Below are 14,906 nucleotides of genomic sequence, written 5' to 3'. Positions count from 1 at the left end.
AGCGGCTTGTATACAGTCTCAGAGTGCTGGATTTGGGGTGGAACCCTCCATGCATTGTGAGGAGCTTTCTCGTCTTGATGTCAGTAGCCTCTATCTCCTCTTTTGGCCAGTTTATTATACCAGCGGGGTATCTGATGACTGGTAGGGCATATGTGTTGATGGCTTGGATCTTGTTTTTCCCATTCAGCTGACTTTTCAGGACCTGCCTTACTCTTTGTAGATATATATATATATATATATTGGAATCGTTAAGCAATGATAAATACATTTTCATGTACTGATATTAGCTGGCTGGTTTTAAGATTTTTTTTTTTTTCGCGACAAGACGTCTTATTTGGTCAAATGTTGAAAAATAAACACTGTGTAATGTCACAGCTCTGCGTAGAAAAAGTGTCTGAGCATTTATATGGAAAATAATAGCAGTGTCACGTCCGTCACGAAGTGTGGTTGGAAACAGTTGTACGGAGCTCCTTGCTTTTGGCCCACGCGCTGTCGTCACAGCCCTCTCGTGCCAGTGGCCTCCTGCCATATTTATCATGCCGGGCAAGATGGCGGCTACGCAGACGATATGTTCCTACCAGTGAACACATAAAAGGCGTTTTATTAATTATATAAAAACGAAACGGATTCCTTTACACGTTTGTCTGGATTGCGTGTGTACTCTTCCTTTGGCTAGTGTCGAAGTCGTTTTTGTTTTTCAAATTTTCGACGTTTTTTTTCCTCACAAAATGTTCCCGTTGTGAGTCGCTCGCTAACCGAGGCTAACAGAGCAGTTAGGAGCTAGTTAGCTCTCTATCAGAGTGTAGAATGGGGGAAAAGCTGGAGCTCAAGCTCAAATCGCCGGTTGGAGCGGAACCCGCGGGTTATCCCTGGCCGTTACCAATATACGTAAGTGATACCATTCACCATCTAGTAAGGACAGATTTTTGTTTACCCTCATGAGGTTGTCTTTGTTAGCTCTGTTGGCTAGCTGGGTAACAGAAGAAGATAGGACTCCTCCGGGGAATTGGTTAACAGCAGACTGTCAGCTGCAGATACAGTTTTCTCCTTTTACATTTTAGAATTACACAAAATGCCACGTGCTGTATTATGTGATTAATATTTGTGCTTTTTCTGACGAGATTGTGGATGTTTAGTAACCAGTGGTATTCAGGTCAACACTTGGTTCAAAAATATTGTTAAAAAAATTACGGAAACAGGCCTGTTGGTCTCTTTATATCAAGATTGTTGTATCTATTCTCTATTTCCCGTGTTTATTACTTATTTATTTATATGCATGCATTTGTATTAAAGTGGTGTCATTAACGGGCATGCGTGTTGTAATGTTAATCTAAGGTTAATATCCATTTTCCAGTTTGTGACATTGTTTGACAAACATAGATCGTGCACATCCTGTGTAGACCAACTCAGTTGTAGCCATTGACTTCTGCATTTGTTGTGGTATTTTAGCCAAAACACCCCTCCCCCAGTCAGCTAACCATCAAATGAATGAGTGGTGTGTATGGCTGTGTATGTATGCTTATTTTCTAATGTCTATAAACAATTTATATATATATATATATATATATATATATATATATATATATATATATATATATATATATATATATATATATATATATATATATATATTACTGATGCATTTTTTTCTTGTATCGGTATCAGTCGATGTGTTGCTGATTCGTTTGTGCATCCAGCAGCCATGCCTTGAAATCACGTGATAAGGATGCGTTGCTGCTCCCCCTATTTGCTATCCATTTTTAAATGTTTCCTTTTATTTTTTACATGTTTAATTTTGTGTTTACATTTCTTAATTATTCTTTACTGCATAATTTTAAATTCCATTAAAAGTTGTCTGATTCTAAGTTATAATCTTAATGGTGAAATAAAGCACCTTTCCCCCCAGGGAACTGCAAAACTCATGTCAAAATAATCTATATTGGCATTAGCCTTGAAAAATCTGTTTCGGCCGATCTGTAATTTTTTTTTATGTATCAGTGCTGTTGTTGCATTATTTAACTGCAAAGCATTCCTTTGAGTAATAGCTGATGACCTTTTCTGTTTCAAACTTAAGGAACGTTGATGTCTCATTTGGTTGCTCTTGATATGATAGTTGAAGGCCTTTTATCTCCGCTGGGCTTTCTTGTAGCTTTGTGCATGTCTGAAGCTGATAGCAGCTCCTTTCATTTAAAATAAGAAAAAAACAAACCCAATAACAGCTGTGGTGGTGGGGGTTTCTGTTTTTTTTTCCCCTCTTTTCTTTGGGGCATCAGTTCTCATTTATAATAATTATAGCACCAAATTTCTCTGAATGCTTAAGTTTGGTTTCTTTGAAGTTTGTTTCTTTGAGACAAACTACACCCACACTGAAGTCTACCTCGTCAGTCTTGTTCTTTCAGTTTTGTCATTTTGTCAGTTTATTTCGTTATCAAAATATGCACTGAATGAGTGGTTTTGGTTATTGAGTCACTCACAGTTGCTGCCTCCAGGTAAACAGACTTGCACAGTCTCGTGAAGGGGAATGGAGAATGCCAGGAATTTACTCTGTCTGATCATTGTGATAGCTGTTTATATTGAGATTAGTGTCATGGGTAGAATTAGAAACAGCTGATCAAGTGATCATCCTCTGGTTTTAGAATATAACTCTTCATTCCTCTTCCCTCCTTCTTCTGATGATGATTCTATATTAGTATATAACTACTAACTCCGGTATGTAGAGTTTTAGGCAATCAATGTTCTTATAAGCCTTTATGTAATCCAGTTTGTTCATGTTGACTGAAATAGACTCTTCTGTAATAACATGTTCCACGTCCACTTAATTTGAGACTGCTAATCTCACTAACAACAAACAAATTGCTGACTGTTTCATGCTCAGCTTGTTGGACAACAAGATGCATGGTGGGAACTAAAGGCAGATAAGCATGTTTTTGCTAAGCTAGCTGGTTCATCCTGTCTAACTCTAGTTTTTTTTTCTTTGTTCACTAAACCCCCATATGTGTGCATTTGTAAGTGCTTCCATATGAAGTCCACCACCTCTGAAGTTGCAGTTCCTGCTCCATCTGGTTTTGGGTGGAGGCGTTAAGAGGCCTCAGCCAACACTTAAGAGACACCAGTGCCTCATTGCTTTTAGACACAGTACTTCTCTTGTTGGCTTCTCAACATCCCCAACCCCCTACAAAATATTCATGCAGATTTTTACATAAATGAATTCTGTATTTAATGTGTGAAACCAACCCTTAGATGTCATTAAAGTTCCTCATATTTGTAGGCGTGTCAGTGGTGACAGAAGAGGTGCTCATTAGCTCAATGTATTCAAATGTGCTTGTTGACGGACCGTGCTGTGTGTGGTAGGTAGTCGGTGTAGTATTCATGTGTAAGCCTGTCTTAGTCATTTGTTTTTGGCTGCTGAGATACAAAGTGGAATAGTGTCGTGTAAAGCCCCCATGCCCCCTGTGCGTCACTGTGATGTGACAGGAGATTGACTGTAGTCTTTGCGTGCACTGGCAGAATCGTACATGCATCCGTCAGCACCACAGCTGAGACTGAGAGGGAGGGTCTTCTGTTCTTTTTGTCTGGCTCTCTCTGCTTTGTCAGAGCGTGTTTATTTTTAGCACCAGCCTGCTGCTGGTGTTGCTGTGTGCTGTCCTCATTTTAGCAGGTGACCTCCCCCCACACTGCTCCTCTCTCGTGCACTAAGTCATTTTCATGTCTTTGCATTGCATGGGTTCCTGAACATAAGATTTAAAATTTACTTTGCAAAGCAACTTTTTTCAGGAAAGCTTTTAGACTTGCCTTTTTAAACACGGAGCTTGCACCTAGCTTGATACTGTGTCGATTTTGTGCTCTCTAACATGCACATCTAGTATGTAGATGTCAATAGCTACTATAAATTTTTGCGTGTGCATGCAGTTTTGGGGTTTGGCGGAAGTTTAGCATAGTGGAGGCGGGCATTATTGAGCGGGAAGCTGGGAATTCCTGGCTCTTAGCTCTTGACTGTAGCTGCTTTGCCAGACCGCAATACCTAAAAACAACCTCTCAGCCTTTCTGTAGCTCCTCAGCTCTGCCTTATAAACTTTGCATTTTTTTGTTGCATGTCTCTCATTCCTTCTTTGAATTTCCCATATTTTCTTGCTCTCCTTGCCAATGTGTTGGAACAGAAGACAAAAAGTGGGTCAGTGGGTCAGCACAGGGAACAGGCTCAGACTGGCTGCACGCTGGATGAAACCTGAGTGCTGTTCCACCTACAAAAAAACTCGGATCCTGCTAACACTTCTAATTTTAGATTTCCTGCATGCATCAAAAATATTTCAATGTATTTTTTACCCTTTTTGAAACCTTTTCTTTTTTTAAAGATCATTTAAAAGTTAATTCGACAGCTGGTGTTCTTCAGCTGCATACACAGGTTTTCCGTGTGGGAGCTAGGGGTCAACCTTTTTTTTTTTTTTCAAAAAGAGAGCAGCAACCAACTGTTTGAAGATTGCTGCAAAGTAGGTCGTGTTCTAATGAACTGGATTGATCTAAATTGCAAAAATTCTTAGATAATGCAAAACCCAGTATGAACTGGACTGCAATAAATTAGATGATCTATTAGTTAATGAATTCCTTCCTCAGCAGAGAAATGCAACTGCCTGATTGTTTCCTAAGGGCATATACAGTGTATGCTGACTGTTTTCATAAACAAATCCTGTTGATCTATTCATTGCTAGAGTCAACAAAAAAATAGGTTTTCTATTTGTATCACTTATTTCAGATTATCTGTTATAATCTGTTATTCTGTTGCATCCCCAAAAGGCTCTGAATACATGAGAGTAAATGGTAGGGATGTTCTGCTGCTCTATCGATATTTCAGTTTTTAGTATTAATCTGATACCATCACCAATCATACACACTTTTATTGCTAATTTTGTAGTGTGGAATTTTAGAAAAGGCTCGATCAAGTGATATTATCTAAACAGAGGAACACTAGTCAACAGTAAATATGAGAACAACTGACCCATTTATTATCAACCCATGGGCTACAGTTACTTGAAACAGAAGCAGAGTGTTTCTATCAGCTTTTTTACATCTGTGATTTTCAGACGTAGGCTGATGTAGTCCAGTGTTGGCTTCTTGGGGGGCTGATATCCGATCAATTTCTGATAAAGAAGCAGCAAAATGTGTTATCTTCAATCATCTCTTCAAACCACATTTTTTTCAGTAGTAAAAAAATGTTCCTATGACTAATGAGGTTTACAAAAAGCTCAAAGTCCTCCCAAGCAGCAGTTTCATACACCTAAATGTGTTAATAACACATTTAGGTGTGTTCTATAATATAGAACAACAGAGAAATTATTGCCTAAAAGGTTCACAATGACTCCCATTTTCATTTATCCTGAAAAAAATGTATTCCTGCATTGGATGCCATCTCTCTATACCATATGTATTTAGTTTTTTCCATGGCTTATTTCAAACCAAGCTTTCACAGCTTTAATTCAAGCTGGTATAATATTTTTTTTTTATGTTTTCCTTCATAATAAAGCTTGTTTTAAACATAAGAAATTAAAATGCCAGCACTGACCTCCTCTTTACAGAATCCCTGACACATTTCCATATGGGTCTGGTTAACCATTGGCAGACAAAACTCTTAGAAAATGTTTCTCTCCAGTTTTATAAGTGTATTATTTTGCTTTGATCACCATCACTTAGGGCTGGGCCTTAAAATCTTATTGCGATATCTTATTGTACTATCGTGATTACGATAAAATTGACAATAAATACACTTCTTAGGTAGCTATAGAGCTTTGAAAGCATGGCACAGCAATCATAGCCTCACAATCACATACATTACGCTTAAAAAAATATCCACATTTAAAATGGGCTTCTTCGGGACACATTACATGAAGAAGTGTGATTTATATCACTAAACATCCTATAATAACCACATTTAATCTTATTCTTTGAAATAGCCAAACCCATTTTTGTTTTTAGTTTTATCATCATTAATTCTAGTTCATTGTTTAGAAAATAAAAATATCAAGACTAGAAATGTATCGCGATAACAATGAACAAAAAGCCTACTACCATTTTTAATGACAAGTCAGCTCTGCTGAACCTTTTGCCATTTCTCCTATTTGAACAGTTTTGTTTGAAGACCGGAGATTTGGTGTAAACAAGCTTTTAGCTGCAAATAGCCACCAAATTACACTCGGAATTTCAGATTCTTTGACGTAGGAAGCAGATTATTTGTCAAATCAAAGATTTTCTAGACAAACTAATTACCTTGTTGGTTGTGATGCCATTTTTACACTGCTCAAAAAGAACGGTAGATTAATTTGTTTAAAACTGAGTGCAACACATGACTCAGGGAGCATGTCTAAATCTGTAGTTTTTTAAGGCATCCTCATAATTAAGAACAATTAAGTTTTTTTTTTTTATTATTTATACTTTTCTCTTCCCTTTTGATATTATTAATTTTTTTTCTTAGAAAACAAAACTCCTTCAGCTGCTGGAACAGTTCAGTCATTACAAGAAAAAAAAGTGAAGCTGCCAGCAGTTGTTTGGTGCTTTTACAGGTGTAAGTACACATTTATAGTAACTATAGTGAGACAGTCAACACTGACTGAAAAGCGCTGAATTTCTCCGAATGCCTGAGTAGGGTCTCTTTGTAGTTTGTCTCTCCACCCACGCTACATTTGATCTTCTTATTCTAGTTCTTTCAGCTTCCTCAGTAAGTCCTTTTATTTCGTTATCAAACCAAACTGAAAGAGGTTTTTGGGTCACAAAGTTACTCACATTTTTGCTTCCACAATACAGCTAGGGTTGCGTGATTATGGCTGAAAAATGTTTCAAAATGTAAGCCAACCAAATCAGTCAATAAAAATAAAATTGTTTGTTTATTTTTGTCTCTATTTTAGCTAATTTAGATTGTTGCTGTTAGCCTCTTTAAGTGTAACCGTTAACCTTTAAAATTAGGTCAGACCGACTACCAACTCTGCTTAGCTTGGCCATAAAAGGTTAACAGATCAAATGATTTTATCTGCCTCCTACTTCCAGAATGTTGTTGCTTTCTGGATTGGAGTTCATTGAAATTATAGAACATTTTATTGAACATGTTTTTTTATTAATTTTTATCAGATGTCTTTCACAATAGCCTTTGTTGTTTTTATTGCCCAGCCCAGCTTACCGGCATTCCGTATGGATAAACTAAAACAAAGAATTTCAGGAATTTCATATCCTGGTTTGTCTATATCTTAGGAGCAGCTGATTCGTGTGGATAGAAAATATGGGGTCAGCACCTCTCCTCCTGTTTTCAAAGGGAAAGGCTTCCTCTTCCCTCTCCCTTTTCTGTTGTCCATATGGTCAGGTCTCTGCAGGGAAGAAGTTGAGCTGTGATCATGTTCTGCTACTTTGATCAAGTAAAAATGCTTGCACACATATCTGAATTAAACGTGTTTCAGTGAAGTGTACATGTATGGGGTTTTAACCTTTTCAATAGTGTTGCTGCTAATCAAGGAACTTTAAAAAAACATGTTCCACCCACACTCACAGTAGTTAAGATTAGTTATCTCACCCACAGAGTATGAACACTTTGCTGCCTGTGTTTTGATATTATTATTGCTCGCTCTTATGGCTGATGAATTAAATGTGGTGTTAGAACCAAGCAAAAGCACTGAATTATTGATCTGGTTCATCTAGTTTCATCCTGTTTGCTTCCCCACCCCTTGTTATCCTTATGGGACCTTTTCATTTACCCCTAGCTATATTTTGTCAGCTTAGGCTCTCCTATTTATTTTTGTCCCCCCTTCTGTGGCAGCCCATAAATTACAGCCCTCTTAGTCATTTATTATTTAGACTGAAGAAAATCTAGAAAATTTAGATTTTCTTCAGATTTTCTATAGATGACCTGATTTATAGACAAGTTGTCTATAAATCAGGTCATCTATAGTTCACAATATTGATACAATAACAAGTACTTGATAATTGGCCATTTTCTCCAAAGCCCTTCAAGCGTTTTCTCGTCTGGGTCTTTCCGTAACACGAAGGGTTAATTTTCTTTTATAATATGCTGAGTTGAAAATTATTTTAATCTATTATAGTTTAACAATTTGTTGTGCTAGCTGTATTAAATACTAAAAAAAACAAAGTTTTCTGTGTTAAAAAACCCCCAGAAATCTGCTGAATAATACTAATTTTTATTTAGTAAAATTATTCAATATATTTTCAGTAATGTTTTGTTACCAAATAAAATCTGTGAAACTCTTTACATTTTCAATGAGCAGAAATGTTAAACTATTGTTAAAATACAGGGTATGTCACTGATATGCTGGCTGAGCATTTACCACTTAGTTTCGATAAAGTGGATTGTAACTGGTGTGGGTCTGGTTTTAGTATAATCTAACAATCAGTGGTGAGAGATACTTTGTGCTGTAAACGGTGCTTATCAACAGATGGTTCTCAGTGGGATGTTATTGCTGTCTCTTTGCTATATAGTCTTTTTCTATCATGTTATTATTATGGTTAGAATGGCGGAGAAGTTGACGCTGCTCCACCATGCAGCACGGCTAAAAGGAGGGCTGATTTATGTGATAGCTTGGGGAGTATATGGAGTTTTTATATTTACAAACAGAACCACATAAAATGCATTCTACATTTCATTTGTCTTTTAACAGTGTAAGTAATCCCAGACAGGATGGCTTGAAATGAGTTTAGGCCTCACATTGTTTTAACTGTGTATGCAGCTGCAGGGTCCTAAACATCACATTAGTGGGTTTTGCAAAGAGTTACAAAATGTTTACACTAGATTTACAAGAATGCCCAATGGCGTTTTAACCAGTCTACAGTCTGGTTGTGATTGACATGTATATAAGTGTTGGGGTTCGGGATCATATCCTTGTATTTACAGAAAAAATAAAACATGTAGAAAAGATGAGCTTTTCAATCACACCTTTTTGGCCATCTGATAACATTGATGCACAGACTTGAGCCTAGTATGTGGCGGTATTGCCAAAAGGTTCACATGCCAGCCACCAAGATAAACCAGTATTGTACAGATAGAATTTGACCTTTCCAGCATTTACCGATTTAATGCGTAATTTAAAAACAATATTTCCGTGTTGAGAGGACTGTGTGAACCAGTGGGCTTCCGAGGCTAACTGCAGCCCGTCTGCAGCGGCCCTCTCTCGGCATAGTCGTGTGTGAAGGACCGCTGGCTCTGATGACAATTTTTGACTCAGCTTTGGAATCAGATTTGGGGTTTTTCATTGAAATGTGAGCAGGAAGAGGCTCTACGCTCATCCATTTTTAAAAAGGACGTATTTGCAGTTTTATAGACAGGCTGTTTGTTTACACTCCCCCACAGGCTTCCTGTCGCGCTTACTTCGTCACAGTCAGTTGCGCTCATTGGTCAGAGTGTTGACTAATAGGCACAGACAGCGGTTTGAAAAACAACGGGTTGTTCTCATTTACAATCCTCCGACGTCTCATTCATCGGGGCCAGACTAAATAACACCTTTCATCTTCCATTTAGTCTGGTTTATCAGGCTAACAGCTTTGATTTTCTGAGCATTGTTTGTGCAGCTTGGGGTTTTGTTTTTGTTGAGCCATTCCACATTTATAACTCGGGTTAGGGGGGGACGCCTTAGAATTTCAGGGGAAAAAAGCCCTCAGGAACTTTTTAGTTATGTCTGATGTGGCCGTGTTTTCTGTTAGGAGTTTCTGTAATGAGAGGATGAATCGGACCTAATGGTTGTTGTGGGCATTTCACTCTAGTTGCAAAAAGCTATAATCAACTTCCCATGTTTTATATAATGAATGCCCTTATTTTTGTTTAGATCATTGTTTCTTGAGCTTTTGATTGTTTTCTGCTTGTTTTAATGTTAGCAACTCATGATTCTATTAAATGTACAGCCTCTGGTTGAGTCATTTGTGATGTTCGTGGTTTAAATACGCCTTGTCCCTGTCTCGTTTCAGGATAAACACCATGATGCTGCTCATGAAATCATCGAGACCATTCGGTAAGTAACATCACCACCAGACTCCCACCCCACCCACAGAATACTCCACACTCTCTTGATCATGTCAAATGTCACGATCAATTAAGTGATTATCTTGTGTGGGTGTTTTTTTTTTTATTCTCTAGGTGGGTGTGTGAGGAAATCCCTGACCTCAAACTGGCCATGGAAAATTATGTGCTCATCGATTATGATACCAAGAGGTTAGTCCTGGATTGCGTCACATTCAGAATTTATGTTGAAAGAAAGAAACATGAAATACCAAACATCAGAAGAGAGGCTGAGGTGAACTTTATGATCTCTCCATCATATGCTGACTATCTCATTGATGTTGTTCTTTCAGCTTTGAGAGTATGCAGAGACTTTGTGACAAGTACAACAGGGCTATTGACAGCATCCACCAGCTGGTGAGTCCACACAGGAGCTTTCTCACTCCTCTGTAGGTGGAGTGAAAGTATTAGTCACAAGCAGGTGGGGAATTATGGGTCTATGTGTTATCCTTTCTTTCTGTCTTGGCGATAAATGAGTATTATCTGATTTGTTTTTCAATCAATGTTTATTCAAGCTTTCAAATATTAGAGAAAAAACATCCTGTTTTTTAAGTATTTGTTCTTTGTTTGTCTTTACTTTGTTTAGAAATCACCTAAATGTGTTTCTTTTAATTCTGTGTTTTTACTTCCATGTTAATTACATATTCTTTAAAGTGATGTCTGAGATAATTGATGCAGTAATGAGATAAAAATCTCGTTGCAGTGGAAGGGGACCACCCAGCCCATGAAGCTAAACAAACGTCCCTCCAATGGGCTGCTGAGACATATCCTACAGCAGGTGTACAACCACTCAGTGACTGACCCCGAGAAGCTGAACAACTATGAACCCTTCTCCCCTGAGGTTTATGGGGAGACCTCATTCGACCTTGTGGCTCAGATCATTGATGAGATGGAAATGATGGAAGAAGACACATTCGTTGACCTTGGCAGTGGTTGGTTTTCCACCTTTGATATTATTTCATGTATAATGAGCAGCCTGAACCTTTGCTAACACCTTGAATTGTCTTGTTTACAGGAGTAGGGCAGGTGGTACTGCAGGTTGCAGCAGCAACAAACTGTAAACACTACTATGGTGTAGAGAAAGCAGACATTCCATCCACTTATGCAGAGGTAACTGCTATTTACTGTTTGTTTACTGTTTATATAAGCAGCAGAACTGTGGCCGAAATGCTTCTCATTGTTATACGTTAGTTGGTGATAGATTTTAATTCAAAAGGTAAAGCTCCAATTATAAAGCTTTGTTTCTCAAAATATCACATATTTTAATGTCTTTTAATTTAGCTCTTTTTTTATTTCAGAGCTAAAACCTATAATTAACTTTCTGAGAAAAGTGCAGTATAGCAGTAGATCCATAAGAAGTAGATCTGTTACAGAATGAAAAGTGTGTTCATGCACTAAACATGAGTTCCTGTCTCAGTGTTGTATCAGATGAAATGATAACAAGCTGTTAAAAACTCCTGGTAGAAGCAACACCGGATAATGTACATTATCGTTACTGACTAGAATCTTCTCATGGACTCTAAGCAACTAAAATTGTGTGATTCTCTACTCTTGTCTCTGACTCTGGGACTGATTTCCAGATTAAAATTTGCCCTAATCTGAAAAAGGGAAGTTGGTACCGGTAATCAAAAAATGTTACCTGATGACATACCTGTCGTTTCCGGCTCATGTTTAGCTAAGCAGAACGCGGGAGATGTTTTTCTTTACCATGTCCTGGTTATATCTGTATGTGGTGATTATTATAGCCTCGGTCCACCCCCTCTGAGGTTTCCCGGTGCTCTAGAAATTATTGTTTGTGTTACCATCCTTTCAAGGGTTGCTTATGAACATTTCAACCATATTTTTTCCCTTCTGCTTGATTTTATATTATTTGCTTAGATACAGGCTTCATAGGTTATTTTCTTCCAAAGTGCTCTAGCACCATTGTTTGTTTGGTCCAGTTCCTTATGTTTCTACCATCAAAAACTGTGGAAAACTGGTTCCTTCAAGGTAACAACTCTGAAATGGGCCAGAGAAAAAACTTTTTATAAAAAGCTAGAGGCAGGTTTATGGATGTCCGTAAAGAACTTGCTATGGTTAATTAATTGTTTGATTTATTGTTAAGACGTAAAATCATTGTAGTTAAAGAAGAATAAAGCATCAGATTGGTGTCAGAATTACACACGCTCACTCTATTATCTTCCTGCTGTTTGTTTTTGATGTCACCCATTATGGATCTTTGGGAGGTCAGAGCTCAGCATAAACCTGTTCCCACAGCTGATAGATTGTTAAACACTATATATATTTCCCCATCAACTGGTGGTGTTAATGAACCTAGCTGTTTAGGGCCCTGTCACACCTTGCTGATTTAGACAGCATATGCCTGACTTCCCAGAATCTCCTAAAACACTAGCATACGCTGAACTTTCGATGTATTTTTAAAATTTTGGGCGTATACATAGAGTATTCATAACAAGACCAGAACTTATGTCCAACGACAGCCTAACTTAAGAATAATGAACAGCAGCGCAGTGCCCATAAATGATGCACAATCTAGTGTGCTGAGGGAGGGCAGCAATGCGCCCGGAGGCGCCTGGCCTGCATAAAAAGATTTATTTGATCGTGGTTGCTAGCTACTGTTTACCACCCATTATACAGTAGCTGTAAGTTAGAAATACCTTCAGCGGTCGTCTGGAACATGTTAAATACGTTGATATGAGTTGTAGATAAGTTCTTGATAAGTTACGCATAAGTTATGCACACGTTACTCATAGCTTTTTGATAAGCTGGACACCACGACTTATGAGTAACTTACACTTAACGTATGTCAAAAATCAGATGACGGGTCTAAATCATCAAGGTGTGACCGGGGCTTCCTGTTCTCAAGTGAAAAATTAGCTAATTTGTTTTGGGAATCGTTCACAAACATCCATTGTTGATTGTCTTCAGAAATGTATATTAAAGACTCTATCCGCTACGATTCTCCAAAACGATTTAACAGATGTTTTCTCTTGGTTTGGGGAAAAAATAATTATTTTTAAAACAATGAGTTAAGTCCTGATTCTAACATCTGCTTGTTAAACAGTGAATTCTGAATAAATCAAAAATTTTGAACTGTCAGCCTCCCTAACTGACATCTATTAACAGAATATCAAATCTCAGAATCATGTATTATGTCTGTAAATTATTGTTTTATTTTGCGTAATACATTGGAGATTAATGGGCTCATGTTTTTTTTTTTTTTCTCAGACCATGGATAAAGAGTTTAAAAAGTGGATGAGATGGTACGGGAAGAAACACGGGGAGTACACAGTAAGCTCACTCTTCACATCTATAGGGTTAGAGTTTTTCACCAACCTGTTAGTTTTTTTTTCAGACGGTTCAGTCATTTTTCTGTGTTTTCAGCTGGAAAAAGGGGACTTTCTGTCCGAAGAGTGGAAAGAAAGGATAGCCAACACAAGGTAGCACTCTAAACGACAGTTTCACACACGGATTTCATTTATTCAAATTAAGTTAAATTTCATCCTTTTATGTTGATTTCAGGTTTTTAAAAGGTTAGGGACTGAGATCACTGAGATAGAATATTACCATTACACACAATAATTTTTTTAGATATTATTTTAATATTTTATCCTTGGTTAAATCTGTAATTGTTTAAGTTTTTATACATGAATGATTGCATGAGGCCAGCAGATGTTAGACTGAACATGTTTAATTTTCTTTAATTTATATAACCTAACTGCTTTTCCTTCTCCCCTTTCTGTGGTTCATTAGGTTAAAAATAACCTATTATCAGTGTGTTATTAAAGTAGATTTGACTGTGACTATACTCAGAAATCTGGGGAAGTCAACATTGTTTTTAATAATTAATAGACTTTAGGAAATATTGATTTCCTAAAATCTTTTTCTTGAATGAACAAATGTAACTTTTTTTGTTTTGTTTGTATGTCTGAACAAAAATACTAAAACATCTACTTCTCTGTCTATTTTCCAGTATTATTTTTGTGAATAACTTTGCCTTTGGTCCAGAAGTAGATCACCAGCTGAAGGAGCGCTTTGCTAACATGAAGGAAGGTACGTAGTCATTTAATACTCTGAGGACAATGATGAGCCAGCGCTTCCAAACGCAACGTTTCTCTACATTTATTTCTTAATATCTGTGCAATTATACTGAAAATACCATCGGAAAGCCCAGAAGATATTACATAGCCAAGTGCGAGCCAGCAAAAGCCTGACACCCCTACTTCAACTATGCCCACGTTTGCTATCGATTAAACAAAATATCAGATCTTTTTTCAGAGACTTAACACGTGTTTATTACTCTAAAACAACGTTTGCGATAACTTCCCGGGGTAACAGTAGAGCATTTTATTATCAGTGGTTCTGGAGAGCAGTAAGTAGGAAGATCTTCAAGGTTTTGATTCTTGCGATGAAAAGGATTTTGACATCAGATTAGAACGATGTGAAGAAGGGGTAAGTTAATTTATTTTACCAGAAATGGTTTCTAAGCCCATGCCCTGTGTAATCCTGCTCTGATCGGGGCTTTTGGTAAAGCTATCTGGGCTGACTCAGCATTAATCTATAAAAGATTTTATGCATCTGTAGACACTGAACTAGACTGTCTTTTAGTATGTTTGTCTGTTGTAGATGCTAAAACTATGCATAAGAATGGTTCTGTGGCCACAAACAGGATAATATTGTTGCTTAGATAGAATGTGTCTAATAAGTTGTGTGTGATTTTTGTATAAATAGCAATTTTTTATTTTTTAAATGTATATATATATTTTTTTTATTGTCTAAAAGTGGAGGTCACAGCTATAAGCTGGTAGACCAGGTCTCTGATATTTTAGTTTTTTTAATGTATGTATATGTTTTACTTCTTCCACAA

At 37.3% G+C, this 14,906-nt stretch overlaps 1 protein-coding gene across 4 annotated transcripts in view; it reads left to right on the top strand.

Annotated features, from left to right (window-relative positions):
• The first annotated feature begins 529 nt into the window (after positions 1-529).
• The window catches only part of dot1l (DOT1-like histone H3K79 methyltransferase), a 30,610-nt gene continuing 16,233 nt past the window's right edge, over positions 530-14,906 (top strand). For 2 of the 4 annotated variants that reach the window (XM_015382641.1, XM_015382640.1), the window contains exons 1-9: positions 530-888; positions 9,949-9,992; positions 10,118-10,192; positions 10,333-10,396; positions 10,743-10,971; positions 11,055-11,149; positions 13,268-13,330; positions 13,424-13,479; positions 14,013-14,092. In XM_015382641.1, coding sequence (XP_015238127.1) covers positions 808-888; positions 9,949-9,992; positions 10,118-10,192; positions 10,333-10,396; positions 10,743-10,971; positions 11,055-11,149; positions 13,268-13,330; positions 13,424-13,479; positions 14,013-14,092 — 787 coding nt within the window. In that variant the 5' untranslated portion in view covers positions 530-807. The remainder of the gene's footprint in view (positions 889-9,948; positions 9,993-10,117; positions 10,193-10,332; positions 10,397-10,742; positions 10,972-11,054; positions 11,150-13,267; positions 13,331-13,423; positions 13,480-14,012; positions 14,093-14,906) is intronic. The other 2 variants (XM_015382642.1, XM_015382643.1) reach the window with 2 other exon arrangements.

This window comes from Cyprinodon variegatus, unplaced genomic scaffold, assembly GCF_000732505.1.
Source record: "Cyprinodon variegatus isolate N-32 unplaced genomic scaffold, C_variegatus-1.0 Scaffold261, whole genome shotgun sequence".
Taxonomy (NCBI): Eukaryota; Metazoa; Chordata; class Actinopteri; order Cyprinodontiformes; family Cyprinodontidae; genus Cyprinodon; species Cyprinodon variegatus.
The sequence above is the reverse complement of the archived record's forward strand: the minus strand, read 5'-3'. Positions and strand labels throughout refer to the sequence as shown.